This window comes from Bison bison, unplaced genomic scaffold, assembly GCF_000754665.1.
Source record: "Bison bison bison isolate TAMUID 2011002044 unplaced genomic scaffold, Bison_UMD1.0 scf7180017864158, whole genome shotgun sequence".
NCBI lineage: Eukaryota > Metazoa > Chordata > Mammalia > Artiodactyla > Bovidae > Bison > Bison bison.
Window position 1 is genome coordinate 3765870 of NW_011494730.1, and position 14371 is coordinate 3780240.

At 40.2% G+C, this 14371-nt stretch overlaps 1 protein-coding gene across 4 annotated transcripts in view; it reads left to right on the forward strand.

Annotated features, from left to right (window-relative positions):
- GIGYF2 (GRB10 interacting GYF protein 2) overlaps positions 1-14371 on the forward strand; it is a 127698-nt gene that overhangs the window by 73615 nt on the left and 39712 nt on the right. For 3 of the 4 annotated variants that reach the window (XM_010841226.1, XM_010841227.1, XM_010841228.1), the window contains 6 exons: positions 1900-2079; positions 5931-6148; positions 6241-6403; positions 6482-6667; positions 10594-10790; positions 11738-11897. In XM_010841226.1, coding sequence (XP_010839528.1) covers positions 1900-2079; positions 5931-6148; positions 6241-6403; positions 6482-6667; positions 10594-10790; positions 11738-11897 — 1104 coding nt within the window. The remainder of the gene's footprint in view (positions 1-1899; positions 2080-5930; positions 6149-6240; positions 6404-6481; positions 6668-10593; positions 10791-11737; positions 11898-14371) is intronic. The other variant, XM_010841230.1, reaches the window with a different exon arrangement.

Here is a 14371-nt window from a genome sequence, read left to right on the forward strand (position 1 = left end):
AATCGGTTAAATGAGTGTTTTTGTTAACTACGGCCGTGTAACAAGTTACTCCAAAACTTAGTGGCTGAAAACAGCAAGCATTTATTCCCTCAGTTTCTGTGGGCCAGGAAGAAGCAGCTTAGCTCCATCTCTTAGCTTAGGTCTGGCCTGGGTCTTCTGTGTGGTTTCAGTCATTTCAAGGCTCAGATCCACTTCCACGCCCACTCACAAGGCTGTTGGCAAGCCTTAGTTCTCTGCGATGTGGGCTTCTCACATGGCTGCCTCACAACAGGGCTGCTGGATTCCCTCAGAGAGAGCATCCAAGATGGAAGTTTTTAACTCAGTATCAGAAGTGACATCTCAGTCAGGTCTACTGGATTCTGTTTGTTAGGAGCAAGTCAGTAAGTCCAGCCCACACTTAAGGTGAGGTAATTACACAAAGATCAGAAGACAGGGATTGTTGAGAGTTGTCTTGGAGGCTGCCTATAGTAATAAGATTTTGCCCAGCAAATAATTGTATCTGCCTCCCATTCCAAGATATTTTATCGTGTAATAGAACAACCCAAACGAACTTTTTGGCCAACCCAGTAGTTGATAACAACCTAATAACTATTTGGGTAAACAGGATAGGGACTCTTTAATACATGTGAAATGGAATATAAGAGGATGAGCAGAATTCCCTCATTTTCAAATATACAATTTTTTTCACTTTAATACAGTTTATTGGAAAGAATTGAGATTATAACTGAAAGAACATGTAACTTTTATAAACTGAGGATTCCAGTGTATGTTTTAGATTGTCAACCACATACTTTAATGTGAAATTTTCTATAGTTCATTATGAATTACATATGTTAGCACATGTGGTATAGTTACAGTGACTAACAAATTTGTATGGTTTAAGTTTCTCTTGTCTTTTGAAAGTACCAATTTAGTTTTCTAGGTATAACAGTCTCTCTTTTACTGTTAATGTAACTCTTGAGTTGTATCCGGTTAGACATAACTTAGCTTTGAATTTTGTTCAAAAGCAGTTTGTTGTATGCCTATAATGTCCTGGGTGCCAGAGTAAATGACGAGTTGTAGCTTATACTTCCTATTTCTGAGTTTACAGTCTGTTTGGAATAAAAGAGAGGTTGAAGTTTACCGATACTTTGGACAGAATCACTGGTAGAAGTTGATATTAAATACGTTGATTTACTAAATCAGATAGTTAAAAGTATTGTACGACTTAGGGGAAAAAAAGGATATACTGGTAAGGGAGGATTGCCAGGTGAAAATAGGAAGGGTACAAAGCAGTCCATGTAACAGTCTGAGGGTAGCGTGGGAATGTGAATGAAGAATCTGTGTATACATGTGTAAGTATGAAGGTGAAGTGAAGTAGCTCAATCCTGTCCGACTCTTTGCAACCCTGTAGACTGTAGCCTACCAGGCTCTTCCCTCCATGGGATTCTCCAGGCAAGAATACTGGAGTGGGTTGCCATTTCCTTCTCCAGGGGATCTTCCCGACCCAGGGATCGAACCTGGGTCTCCCGCATTGCAGGCAGACGCTTTAACCTCTGAGCCACCAGGGTAGGCTATGCGTAAGTATAGCCATGGTCAATTTTTGAAAGGCTTTATAAGAAACTGTTGATGGTAGTTTTACTCTGGGGAATCTTGTATAGTGGATGGTTGATTTACTTTTCATTGCATGACTTACAAAAAAGCACATATTATTTCTGTTTGAAAAAATAATTGCTCAGTCTTTGAACATTCAGCTTTAAGAAATGTGTCTAATAATATACTCATATATCCACAGATATTTTATATCTACTGCCTGGACATTGAGAGGGACGTATTTGCAGAAAAGCTTGATTTGAGCAATTAAGTCTGTTTTCAAAATCCTCGCTGGCTGAGGCTTACGGTTACTCAATTTCTTTGCAGGGAGACCAAATTTTGAGGAAGGCGGACCAGTGTCAGTGGGAAGAAAGCATGAATTTATACGATCAGAGAGTGGAAATTGGCGTATTTTCAGAGAGGAACAGAATGGAGAAGATGAAGATGGAGGCTGGCGACTAACTGGATCGAGAAGGGATGGAGAAAGGTGGCGGCCCCACAGCCCTGGTAAGAACCCTGTTGAGCAGAAGCACGCAGGGACCCAAGGAAGCGAGGATTTTGCAGAAATTTTTAAGAAAACCTAAACCGATACAAAAGAAAGGAGTCATATTTATGTTGTCACACTCAGTCTTGTTACTACAAAAAAATTTGACATAAAAATTCCCCACACCTGTTCAGTTGATTAGAAAAAGTCACTTTTCTTTTTCTGGAGCAGTATGGTTTAATGGGAAGCACCTGCCCTTAACTGTGAAAATGAGAGAGAATTTCATTTGGTTTTTCTAAGTCTCTGAATCTTTTTTCAGCATGCTTTTTAATGTGGTAATTTTATGCTTACTTAGGAATATGTGCTTTCCCTGAAGTGAGGTTTTTTTTTTCCCTGCATAAGAAAGGATTTATTCTTTTTTTGTTCTGAAAATGTGATTTCTTCTTATTTGAAGAATAAACTTTAATCCTAGGTCAGAAGCGTAATCATAAGTTTATCCTTTTGTCCCTCTAACTTTAGAAAAAGGAGAGAGAATAGTCATGATTAGTGGTTTTGTAAGTTCTTCTGTTTGACTCTTAAGAAGGCTTCAAACTGTTCTTCCTGACATTAGATATGCTGGTAATTGAAGACACTGGTGCTTTGTGTCAAAGTTCATTCCCTACCCAAGTGCTGATTCCATGCCTCATGATCATCAGATGCCCCTGCAGTTTGAATCTTGGGTCATGCAGAACTGAAGCATACAAAGAGTGTGTACATGTCTTTTGAATTTCGCATGCATAACATTATTTTATGTACTGACTGTATGCCAAGGAAGCGTACTTAATAGAGGGAGATATAATAATGTAATGCTGGGAAAGATTGAAGGCAGGAGGAGAAGGGGACGACAGAGGATGAGATGGGTTAGATGGCATCACCGACTCGATGGACGTGAGTCTGAGTAAGCTCCAGGAGTTGGTGATGGATAGGGAAGCCTGGCGTGGTGCAGTCCATAGGGTCGCAGAGAAGTTGCACCCTGAGTGACTGAACTGAACTGATAATAATGTAAACTGTTTTCATTTACTTAAAAGAAGTTGATTAATAAATCATTGGCCTGAGTAAACATTATAACTGGCCCTTAGGTTCCTTTATGGAGTTGTGGATAGGTGGAAACTTAGTGAAGTTAATCATTGGATAGAGTCATAATCCTTTTATCTCAACTCCTCACTGGCTGCCTCTTGGGAGAGATTTCTGTCATTAGTGGGCATTGTTTGCATCACAGTTATCTGGGCAGTTCTTATCAGTCTGTGTCCTGGGCAACCAGATCTTAGAGTTCTCTTCAGGGGATTATGGGATTTTGTGCTGAGCTTGCCTGTAAGCAGAGGGGCTTGTAGACTGTTCCCAACAAACATTCAGTGAAAGAATGGTCGGGATCTGGGCTGAGTGAGAAGAAAATTCCAGCTGATCAAAAACAAACAAGGTGAATGTTTTGGAAGATGAACAGTGTTTCTGAGCCTGAACGTCTAATGTTCATTCTATTAAAGTGAGTTAAAAGTAAATATATTCTGCCACTTACCACCTCACCCAAGAGCTTAGATTTTGGATATATATTGTCTCTATTTTTGTCCACCTATCTTTTGTAAATATTTCTTTCCAGTGAAATTTGACTTTCACGTCAGTTTTGTCATCAGCTTGGTGATTTTCCAGTTTTTTTTAATCCATTTATTTTAAAAAGACAGTTTGTGGGACATAAAGATATATGGGGGCTGAATAGTGTAAATATGCATTTAAAAAATCTACTTTTTTAACCCAGCATATTAAAAGCAAGTCTGATTATGTCAGTTGTTATTAGTTACTATCTTAACATTTTAATTAATGTTTTATTAGAGTTGATTAAAATTTTAAATACAGTGATTTTGACTTAAAATAATATCATAATTTAGTTCAGATTTAAGGTCTATAAAGCAGTGGTCAGTCTTAATAAGCTATAGATGTGCCTTATCTGCTACATTTAGTTTCATGAATAAAATTTTATTAACTATTTAAGATAACAAAACAATGATAGGGTGTAATTTTATTAAAGTACATCTCACAGCTGGGTAGTTATGGAGTTGGGAGCATTAAGGACAGCAGAGCACCCGCTCTGGGAGGTGAACTCAGGAAACTGAGAGGGAAACATGAGCCACATGCCTAGAAGGATAGATTCCTATCGCAGTGCATACTTAGACACAAGAGCAGCAGACAGAGCACTCTGGAATTCAGCTTTTGATCATGAATACTTCTTTGGGATAATAGCTCTAGGTTTACATTTGGACAATCTGGTTATAAAACTCCTTCATTTTCATAGGAGGCAGTAAATTGTGTTTTGTTGTTGTAAGTAAAGTGTGGGAAGTGGAAGAATAAAGTTTTCTTTCCTTTTTGTAAGTGACTTATGGGACTTCCCTGGTGGCTCAGACAGTAAAAAAAGAATCTGCCTGCAGTCCAGAAGACCTGGGTTCAATCCCTGGGTGCAGAAAATCCCCTGGAGAAGGAAATGGCAATCCACTCCAGTATCCTTGCCTGGAGAAGTCCATGAACAGAGGGACCTGGTGGGCTACAGTCCATGGGGTCACAAAGAGTCAGACATGCCTGAGTGAGTAACACTTTCACACTTTCACTTTAAGAGGCTTATAAGATGCTACCTGTATTTGATATTTTAACATTTTGCCCTGATCACAGGTTTTAGCAAATTGGGTCTCAAGAGTACAGTAACATTTAACTTTGACCTCCTTTGTGTGTGTGTGTGTGTGTGTGTGTGTGTGTGTGTGTGTGTGTGTATCTCCCTCGGAGAAAGCAGTCAAGGATATAAAATCATAATAGGATAAAACTTGCATCACTTTTGAAGACTCTCTTAGATTCAGGTTTGTCAGTATTAACAAGAGGACTGCCCCCCACCTGTTTTTTGTTTGTTTTTTTTTTTTTTAACTTAGATCTTTTCTTCTTGGGCAGTTGTTTTCTGTTGGAAAGTAGATGTTCTAAGTAATATGCAAGGGTGGATTTAGGAATGTCCCTGGGGGTATTCCATGGAAATTCAAACTCCCTAGAGAGAGTTAAGAGATGAGAGAAAAGGGAAAGGAAAGCAAGCCTGTTACTGTGGAAAGAGCAGTAGAGGATGCAGGATTGGATTCCAGTTGCTTTGTTATGCAGGTTACTTCTGCTGTCAGAGGTTTTGTTTCATAAACTATATAATTGGGATAGTGGGCCAGATATGACATGTCAGTGCTATAATTTCATGACTGTTTTGGGAAGTGGGGAGGAATCAGAATTACCAATGGGATCCTGACACTAGTGGGTGGACATGATGAGCCTGGTATTAAGAATTGACATAATAGCATCATGTCATGGATATTGTTATATTGTCGAGGGGGCTGGTCTTATCCATAAAGAATGATAGTTTCATCAGAAGAAAGAAAATGCTTTAAGACTTGCCAAAGGGAGAGCATGGACTCAGGATGGAAGGATAGCCAGTGCCTAAGTCTAGGCTAGGAGTGGGCCACATGAATGACTGATCAACACTTCAGTCAGACATTCAGTTCTAGAGCTTATTAAAAGTAGATACTTCAAAGAACTGTCCTTTAAAAGTGGTTTCCTTTAAGTTTATCTTTAAAAGCTTTAGAGTATGTTGTGATAGTAGTTTATGAAGATAACTACTGTTGTCACTTACTGAGGGTACATAGAATATAATAGTGAACTTTGAGCTTCGTTTTGTTTGCTTCATTTCCTACTTTTCTCTTTATAGGTTGATCCATTTGCATTAGCTGTCAGTTGTAATTTTCTCCTTTGATTCCTGTCCATGGTTTTCTCTTTCGAATACTGTCATAAAACTTCTCTAAGGTTTGTGTCCTCCTCCTCATCCCAGATGGCCCTCGTTCTGCAGGCTGGCGGGAACACATGGAACGACGGCGAAGGTTTGAGTTTGATTTTCGAGATCGGGATGATGAACGGGGTTACCGAAGGGTGCGCTCTGGCAGTGGAAGCATGGATGATGACAGGGATAGCTTGCCTGAATGGTGCTTGGAGGACGCTGAAGAGGAAATGGGCACATTTGACTCATCTGGAGCGTTCCTCTCTCTGAAGGTAAGAAATTTGTTTTAAATATTATCACAGGTACTGACCTTCTTCCAAATCCAAATATGCTGTTCATCTTTGGCTTTATTTTCTCCCTACAGAAAGTACAGAAAGAGCCTATTCCAGAAGAGCAGGAGATGGACTTCCGACCTGTAGAAGAAGGGGAGGAGTGCTCCGACTCTGAGGGCAGCCATAATGAAGAAGCCAAAGAACCCGATAAGACAAATAAGAAGGAGGCAGAGAAGACAGACAGAACAGGAGTTGGTAAGGCTCACTTTGCCCTTTATTTTTAATCAAACTAAGTTTCCTAAGTTGTTAATTTAAGATTGCTTCCTATTGCAGAAGCTAGTGAGGAAACAACCCAGACCTCCTCTTCATCTGCTAGACCAGGTTCTCCTTCAGACCAACCTCAGGAAGCACCACAGTTTGAGAGGAAAGAGGAATCCAAAACTGAGCAAATGGAAAAAGCTGAAGAAGAGAGTCAGACAGAAAATAGTCTATCAACCAAAGTATCCAGCAGGGGGGATGGTATGTATTTATGAGAGTCAGCAAGCCAGACTTGGATTTTGCTGGGACAGGTGATTAAATGATATGATAGGCTTCATTTTTGCCTCTTTGAACTGCTTCTAGTGGTGGATTATTGGAATAGGTTGTTTTACCTGTGTGTGTGCACATGCTCAGTCACTTCAGTTGTGTCCAATTCTGTGAGACGCTATAGACTATAGCTTGCCAGGCTCCTTTGTCCACGAGATTCTCCAGGCAAGAATACTGGAGTGGGTTGTCATGCTGTACTCCCAGGGATCTTCCTGACCCAGGGATCAAACGGGAATCTCCTGCTTTGCAGGCAGATTCTTTACCACTGAGTCACAGGAGAAGCCCATTTTACCAGTCAGCCTACTCAAACACTGCTTCCCCTGTGTATCTATCCCAGAATTCATCAAAACAAGTAGAAGCAGCAAGGTACTATCACTTCCTAGGGGTACAGCCACCCTGGTATCAGTCAGGCAAACTGGATTTGGGATCCTCTTGCCTGGAAAATCCCATGGACGGAGGAGCCTGGAAGGCTGCAGTCCATGGGGTTGCTAAGAGTCGGGCATGACAGAGCGACTTCACTTTCACTTTTCACTTTCATGCATTGGAGAAAGAAATGGCAACCCACTCCAGTGTTCTTGCCTGGAGAATCCCAGGGACAGGGAAGCCTGGTGGGCTGCCGTCTGTGGGGTCGCAGAGTCGGACATGACTGAAGCGACTTAGCAGCAGCAGCAGTAGTTTGATTTCTGTATCAGATTCCTTTTATGTAATGGCTGTGTATGTGTCCAGATGACAGACCATAATGCCATTGTTTCAAAGAGGCCAAGATAACTCTGTGGAAGACCCATCACCTTTGCTAGAGAATAAACTTAAACTATATCTCCTTTTCCAGTGTTACTGTATTGATTTTAAGTTGCTCATACACCTTAACAGGCAGTATTAATGTTCATTTCCATGTTTCTTCTTGTCTGTACTAAAAAATGGCAGTGTAATGCCTGATATGGAAAGGTAATTGATTTATTCACAATGAAAATTAGGGCTTCCCTGATAGCTCAGTTGGTAAAGAATCCACCTGCAAGGCAGGAGACCCTGGTTCAATTCCTGAGTTGGGAAGATCCTCTGGAGATAGAATAGGCTACCCACTCCAGTATTCTTGGGCTTCCCTTGTGGCTCAGTTGGTAATGAATCCACCTGCAATGAGGGAGACCTGGGTTTGATCCCTGGTTTGGGAAGATCCCCTGGAAAAGGGAAAGGCTACCCACTCCAGTATTCTCGCCTGGAGAATTCCATGGACTATGGGTTGCAAAGGGTCAGATACAACTGAGCACCTTTCACTTTCACCATGAAAATTCATGCCTGTTAACTTGGCCTATGAGAACCTTGCGTGATCTAGCATCTGCCCTGCCTCTGCAATTTCAGCACTAAACTCTCTCTGTACTTTGTACTCTATTCGTCAGCTTCACAACCTATTAGTCCTGAAATGTGCCTTGTTCTCTTGCCTTTGTGCCTTAGCATATGCTGTTTTCTGTGCCTGAAACTCTTCCACCCCAAGGTCCCAAGCTAGGTTAGGTGTCTTCTCCTTAAACAGCCAGTACCGTTTCTGAAAAACAACATTATGAAGAACTGTTTGTTATTTCTCTTGCCCAGTAAATACTATTTTGAGAGCTTGAAACAAGGATTTTTTTTTTCCTTCCATTTTTTTATGTTGGTAACAAAGCTAAATGAATGAATTCAGCAAGTATTTGAATCTCTACTGTATATATCAGGTACCATGGGACTTGCACATTTTGAGACCTCTTTCATTTGTAGTAGTAATTTTTCAGCTATGCTGTGGCTCCAAGTTATTTGTGGTTCATACTTCTAAATGTACACATTTAGGGCCTTATTCTAGGAGGTTTTAGGATGGGGTCTAGACACGTATCTTTTGGGAAAGCTGCATAAATGTCCATTGAGGATTGAAACTCTGGACTTAATAATTTATAGGGGTAAATAAAGCATGTGCATATCAGTAACCTAGGACCAAAAAAATACGGATTCATGATTGGCACACTCCTGGAATGATCAGGAAGCAAGTGTCTTTGAACTTGTCTTAAAATAATGAGTAGAATTTGGAGTTGGGTGTAGCAGGATGAATTAGAAGAGGGCGTTCCAGTAGAAGGTTGCAGTGAAAGCTACAGCGAGGAAATGGGGCCGATCCAAGCATGGGCAGGAAATCAGCTTCTGTTTTTATTTAGATGAAGTATGAGATGTGAAAAGGCGGCCGGTGGGAAACATGGTTGGAACATGTATCTGAAAGCTGTGTGTGAGGGTAGATTGTGTTGACAGAGGGCTGCTCTGTGACCTGTTGGTGTCCTGAGCAGTGCACTTGTAAAGGGAGGTCGTGGCAGATGAGATTTCACAGTAAAAATTGACAGGACATAGTTACTGCTTGTTGTTTATTAGGGCAAGGAGAAAGGAAGAGTCAAAGATGAATGAGGTGTGTGAGAGGATTTAGGGTATCCTTAATAGAAAAAGAGTGGAAGTTTTGAGGAGCACATTTGGGAGGGGAGAGAACAAATTCAGGTTAGGAACATGGAGTCTGAGGTGTTGGTGAGAAATTCGGTAGAGATGGCCAGAGAGCAGTTGAGAGTGAGGGGACTGTAGCTCAATCTGGGCTGCAGAAAGAATGAACATTTAAAAGGTTACATGCACTGTTAGGAGTGAGAAGAAGTGGACTGAGAATAGAACCTGGGTAATCCCTATTTTTAGAGGGTAGATAGAGGAGCCAGAGAAAAATCTTGGCAAGGCAGGAAGAAGAGTGCAGGAAAAGGAAGGAAGGAGAACGTTCCAGTTTAGATTGGAAAGATAATGTCAGACCTAAGGTTCAGTGATGGGGACTAGGAAAAACCATTGTGTTTGAGCACTTTGGGTGAATGCTTATCTTTGGGAGAGAAGCTTTGGGGCTGTTGGAAGTGGAAGTTACCTTATAGCTGGTGTGGGTGGTGGTGAAGTAGGGAAAGTTGTATAGACGTCACACTGTCCTTTTAAGAAGTCTGGCAAAGGGTGGAGAGGAACCGGAATTTGGAGAAGCTTGCTATAATTGAACAAACAAGATTTCAAAGGGGAAACTACGATTGTATCTAATTACTTCCATCCCCCTTTCCTCCTCAAGAGCCTGAATACTGAGAGGTTAGAAATAGGAACCAAGACAGAACCTCTTTTGTAGTCTTTACTCTTATTGTGAAGAACCTCCTGCTCTGTACAGGTATACCCAGTGAACTTTTTGTTACCCTGCAGAATGTATTGTATTGAATTATGTGTCGAATTATAAATCTAATTATTATGAATTATAAGTCGGAATAGGTAATTATTCAAAGTAATTGCAGATGTTTTTAATAAAGGTTTTTATACTTCCCTTGTAGCTCAGCTGGTAAAGAACCCACCTGCAATGTGGGAGACATAGTTTCCATCCCTGGGTTGGGAAGATCCCCTGGAGAAAGGAAAGGCTACCCACTCTCCAGTATTCTGGCCTGGAGAATTCCATGGACTGTATAGTCCATGGCGTCATTAAGAATTGGACACGACTGAGCAACTTTCACTTTCACGTGCTGAGATACAGTGTCTTTGAGGAGATTTGCAGTGCTATTTACTGTCTTTACAACTCAGAGACATGATGTAAAGAAGGGATTGGACTAATTCTGTTTGTTTTCAAGAGGTCGACCTATAACTATTGGGTAGATACTCTAGTGACACAGTATGGCACTGCAGCACTTCGTCATTCTGGGGAGGAATACACACTTCTCCATAAGAAGTAGGAGCAGTGTTCATGACATGGTTCACAAATCTGTTGAACCCATTTAGCGAGCTGCTCAACTTGATGCTAGTTATTCTTTCTAAGAGTCTATTTTAGAGGATTTTCATCTGTCTACGTTTTTTTTCTCTAGAAGTGGTTCCTGCTGTCCAGCAGCCCCTATCGCAGATCCCTTCAGATACAGCCTCTCCGCTCCTCATCCTCCCGCCTCCTGTCCCCAGCCCTAGTCCTGCCCTCCGGCCAGTGGAGACGCCAGTCGTCGGTGCTCCTGGAATGGGCAGTGTTCCCACAGAGCCAGACGACGAAGAGGGTCTCAAACACTTGGAGCAGGTACAAGTCACGTAATAATTCTATCTTTCCTCGCGAACTGCCATAAAAATTGAAAAGCATTAAATGAATATTCAGAAATGGAACTTTTGTGCACTAGATTCTGTGTACTGAGAAACTTGTTTTCGTGTCTCATGTTTATTTGTGAGTAATTGTCTTTCAAACCATTTCACGCTTTTAAGTTTCTGCTATGTAGTAGTCATTAAGTCAGGTTATTTTTTGCTCTTCTGAGGTTGCCCTGAGCTGTTTCCTTTTCTTTTTTCTTTTTGGAGATTAATGGAATGCCAGAAATGGCGAATACAAGCAGCTGTGGATAGGCACTGTGTCATCTATATTTTTCGCCTAAAGTGTAACAGGGAAAACCGAAATACCATCATATTGATGTCTCTAGAGTTCCCTAACATTTTTATATACTGTTGCTTGTATGTAAGGTAAATGATGGCTTGCTTTCTACAGAGGAAATTCTCTTTCCTTCAGGGTACAGTAGTTGGTGGCAGGAAGTATTGCAGAAAGGAATAAAAACTTGTAAAAGTTTTTATTTGTAATTGTATTATAATTGAGCTTTTTGATCTATTAACATGTTTTTATAGATTTAGTTTGTATAATTTAGGATTATTTGTTTAAATGGCACTCTTAAGTGTGTTGATAAGATGCTTGGATTTTGATCTGTTCCAGTTTTAGTCTCATTTGAGTTTGCTTGATAATTTTGAAACATTAAGCAAGACTTGATCCCCCTGAACCTTCCTTAGTTCACAAAGTTTCCCTCTTTGTGAAATGAGGATCATACCTATTTCATGGCATTATTGGATGAATTGAATTGTTGCCTGCTGTGTCCTTTGCACAGTGCCTCTCACAGATCAAGTAGTCCAAAAGAGACAGACAATTACGTGTACAAGTATTAATTTAGGATCATTTGTTTCCACAGTTCATTTTTTAATTTTTTCTCTTAGCAAGCTGAGAAAATGGTGGCTTATCTCCAAGACAGTGCACTAGATGATGAGAGACTGGCATCAAAACTGCAAGAACACAGAGCGAAGGGAGTCTCAATTCCACTGATGCATGAAGCAATGCAGAAGTGGTATTACAAAGATCCTCAGGGAGAAATTCAAGGTAGGTTGTTCCATTCTACTCTAAGTAGAGAAGCATGCCATTACCTCCAGATTCTCTAAGATGGTGATTCAGTCGTTCAGTCACTCAGTCGTGTCTGACTCTTTGCGACCCTGTGGACTGCAGCATGCCAGGCTTCCCTGTCCATCACCAACTCCCAGAACTTGCTCAAACTCATGTCCATTCAGTTGGTGATGGCATGCAACCATCTCATCCTCTGTCATCCCCTTCTCTTCCTCCCTTCAGTCTTTCCCAGCATCAGTCCTTCCAGTGAATATTCAGGACTGATTTCCTTTAGGATGGACTGGTTGGATCTCCTTGCAGTCCAAGGGACTCTCAAGGGTCTTCTCCAACACCACAGAACAAAAGCATGGTGATTATTTAACATTAATTTGTGTAATCGTAGAACAGAAGTCAGCGCTGCAGGCTTTCTTCTTTTGTATAGATGTTTGTTTAATAGGTTCCTTCATTAGTACTTTACATTTCAATGATGGGAGGGAGTCCAGTGAAAATAATCTGAATACAAGGCAGATTGTGATTACTAATATGATGCGGGGGGGAGTAGTCAGTATGCTTAAGACCCCCTCATTTCTGGCATGCCAGCTACTGACTGGGCAGTTGAGTTTCATCCATTCACTGTATTTTACCACCTTATAAAAAAAGATGATGGCAGTCATCTTGGAAAAGCTTGTTTGAATGTTTCACTGAAATGGAGTTGATATCATAAATGACAAATATTTAAAATATTTGAAAAGAGTACCATATTTTAAACTAATTGCTTAAAGTATGTGTATGGTATGTAAGTTAGATTAGAATGGGGAGAGAATGTTGTGAAGAACATCTGTTGATTTTTCATTTCTGCTTTTGAAGTTTTTGCTTGTAACCTGAATTTTGTTGTTGACTGTTACCTCTCTTTAACGTCATAATTTCTTTTCTATCCTCAGTCCCCCTCCCCTGCTTTATTCTTCCTTTTAGTATCTATCACTGCATGGCACTGTGTATATTTTTTGATTATCTGAATTTGCATGCCTGTAGAATGTTTTAATTAAAACATATACAGGTGTGTATTGTAATTATATTTATTTTGAGATAATTGTAGCTTTATAAACAGTTGTGAGAAATAATACACAGATTCTATGTACATTTTCCCAGTTCACCCAGTGGTAACCTCTTGTAAAACTAACAGTATCACACCCAGGATATGGACACTGATACAGTCAAGATTCGGAACAGGCTCTGAACAGTCTTTAACAGAACAAAAGTTTTAAATTTTGATGAAGTACAGTAGATTATGAATACCTTTTTTCTTTTATGGATTGTGCTTTGGTTTAATTAAGAACTCTTTGCTGAACACATCTCAAATGTTTTATCCCTTTCCCCCTCCCAACTCATAGCTTTATGTTTTGTATTCAAGTTGGTATTCCATTTTGAGTTAATTTTTATATAAGGTATGTGACGTAGGTCAAGATTTTAATTTTTTTTGCCTGTGAATATCCACCTGTACTGGTACCTTTTCCTCTGTCTTTTTTCTATCTGTCTTTTCCTCCCTGAATTGTCGTTGTACCTTCTTCAAGATTTCGTTGAACGTATTTATTTGTGTTGGTTGATTTCTGGGTTCTGTTTTCTTTTGCTCTTTTGGCCATGCTGCATGGATTCTGGGATCTTAGTTTCCCAACTAGGGATTGAACATCTGCCCCTGCAGCAGTAGCACAGAGCCCTACCCACTGGACTACCAGAAATTCCCTGGTTTCTTTATTCTTTATTTGATCTTTGTGTTTGCCCCTCTAGCCACAGCTGTGTGGTCTTGATTATCATAGCTATAAAGTGAGTTCTGAAATTGGGTACACTGTTTTTTACCATAAAAGTTTTTGAGTAATCCTATTTATATATACCAGAAATCTTGTGGAGATTTTAATAGTGCATGGGTGTGTGCTAAGTTGCTTCAGTCGTATGCAAGTCTTTTCGACCCTGTGGACTGTAGCCCGCCAGGTTCCTCTGTCCATGGGATTCTCCAGGCGAGGATACTGGAGTAGGTTGCCATATAGGGATTACGTTACACTTTTATCATTTTGAAGAGAATTGACAATTTTTACCATGTTGAGTCTTCCCATCCATGAACGTGGTATGTCTCAGTTTTTTTAGATCTTTAATTTCTTTCATCAGCACTGTGTAATTTTCAATATAGATTCTGTGCGTATTTTATTAAATTTTTACCTAAGTATATGACTTTTTGAGCAGTTGTAAATCTTGCTGTATTTCAGTGTTTACTGCTACTATGTAGAATTGAATTTTAGATGTTTGTGTATTCTGTGACCTTACTGAGCTCTTTTATTAGTGCTAGGAGTTGTTTTGTTAGATTCCATAGGTTTTCTATGTAGACTGCTGTCATCTGCAGATAGGGATGGTTTTCTTTTTTTCCTTTCCAATCTGTAAGCCTCCTTCCTTCTGTTGCTTTACTGTGTATTCCAAACTGTTAA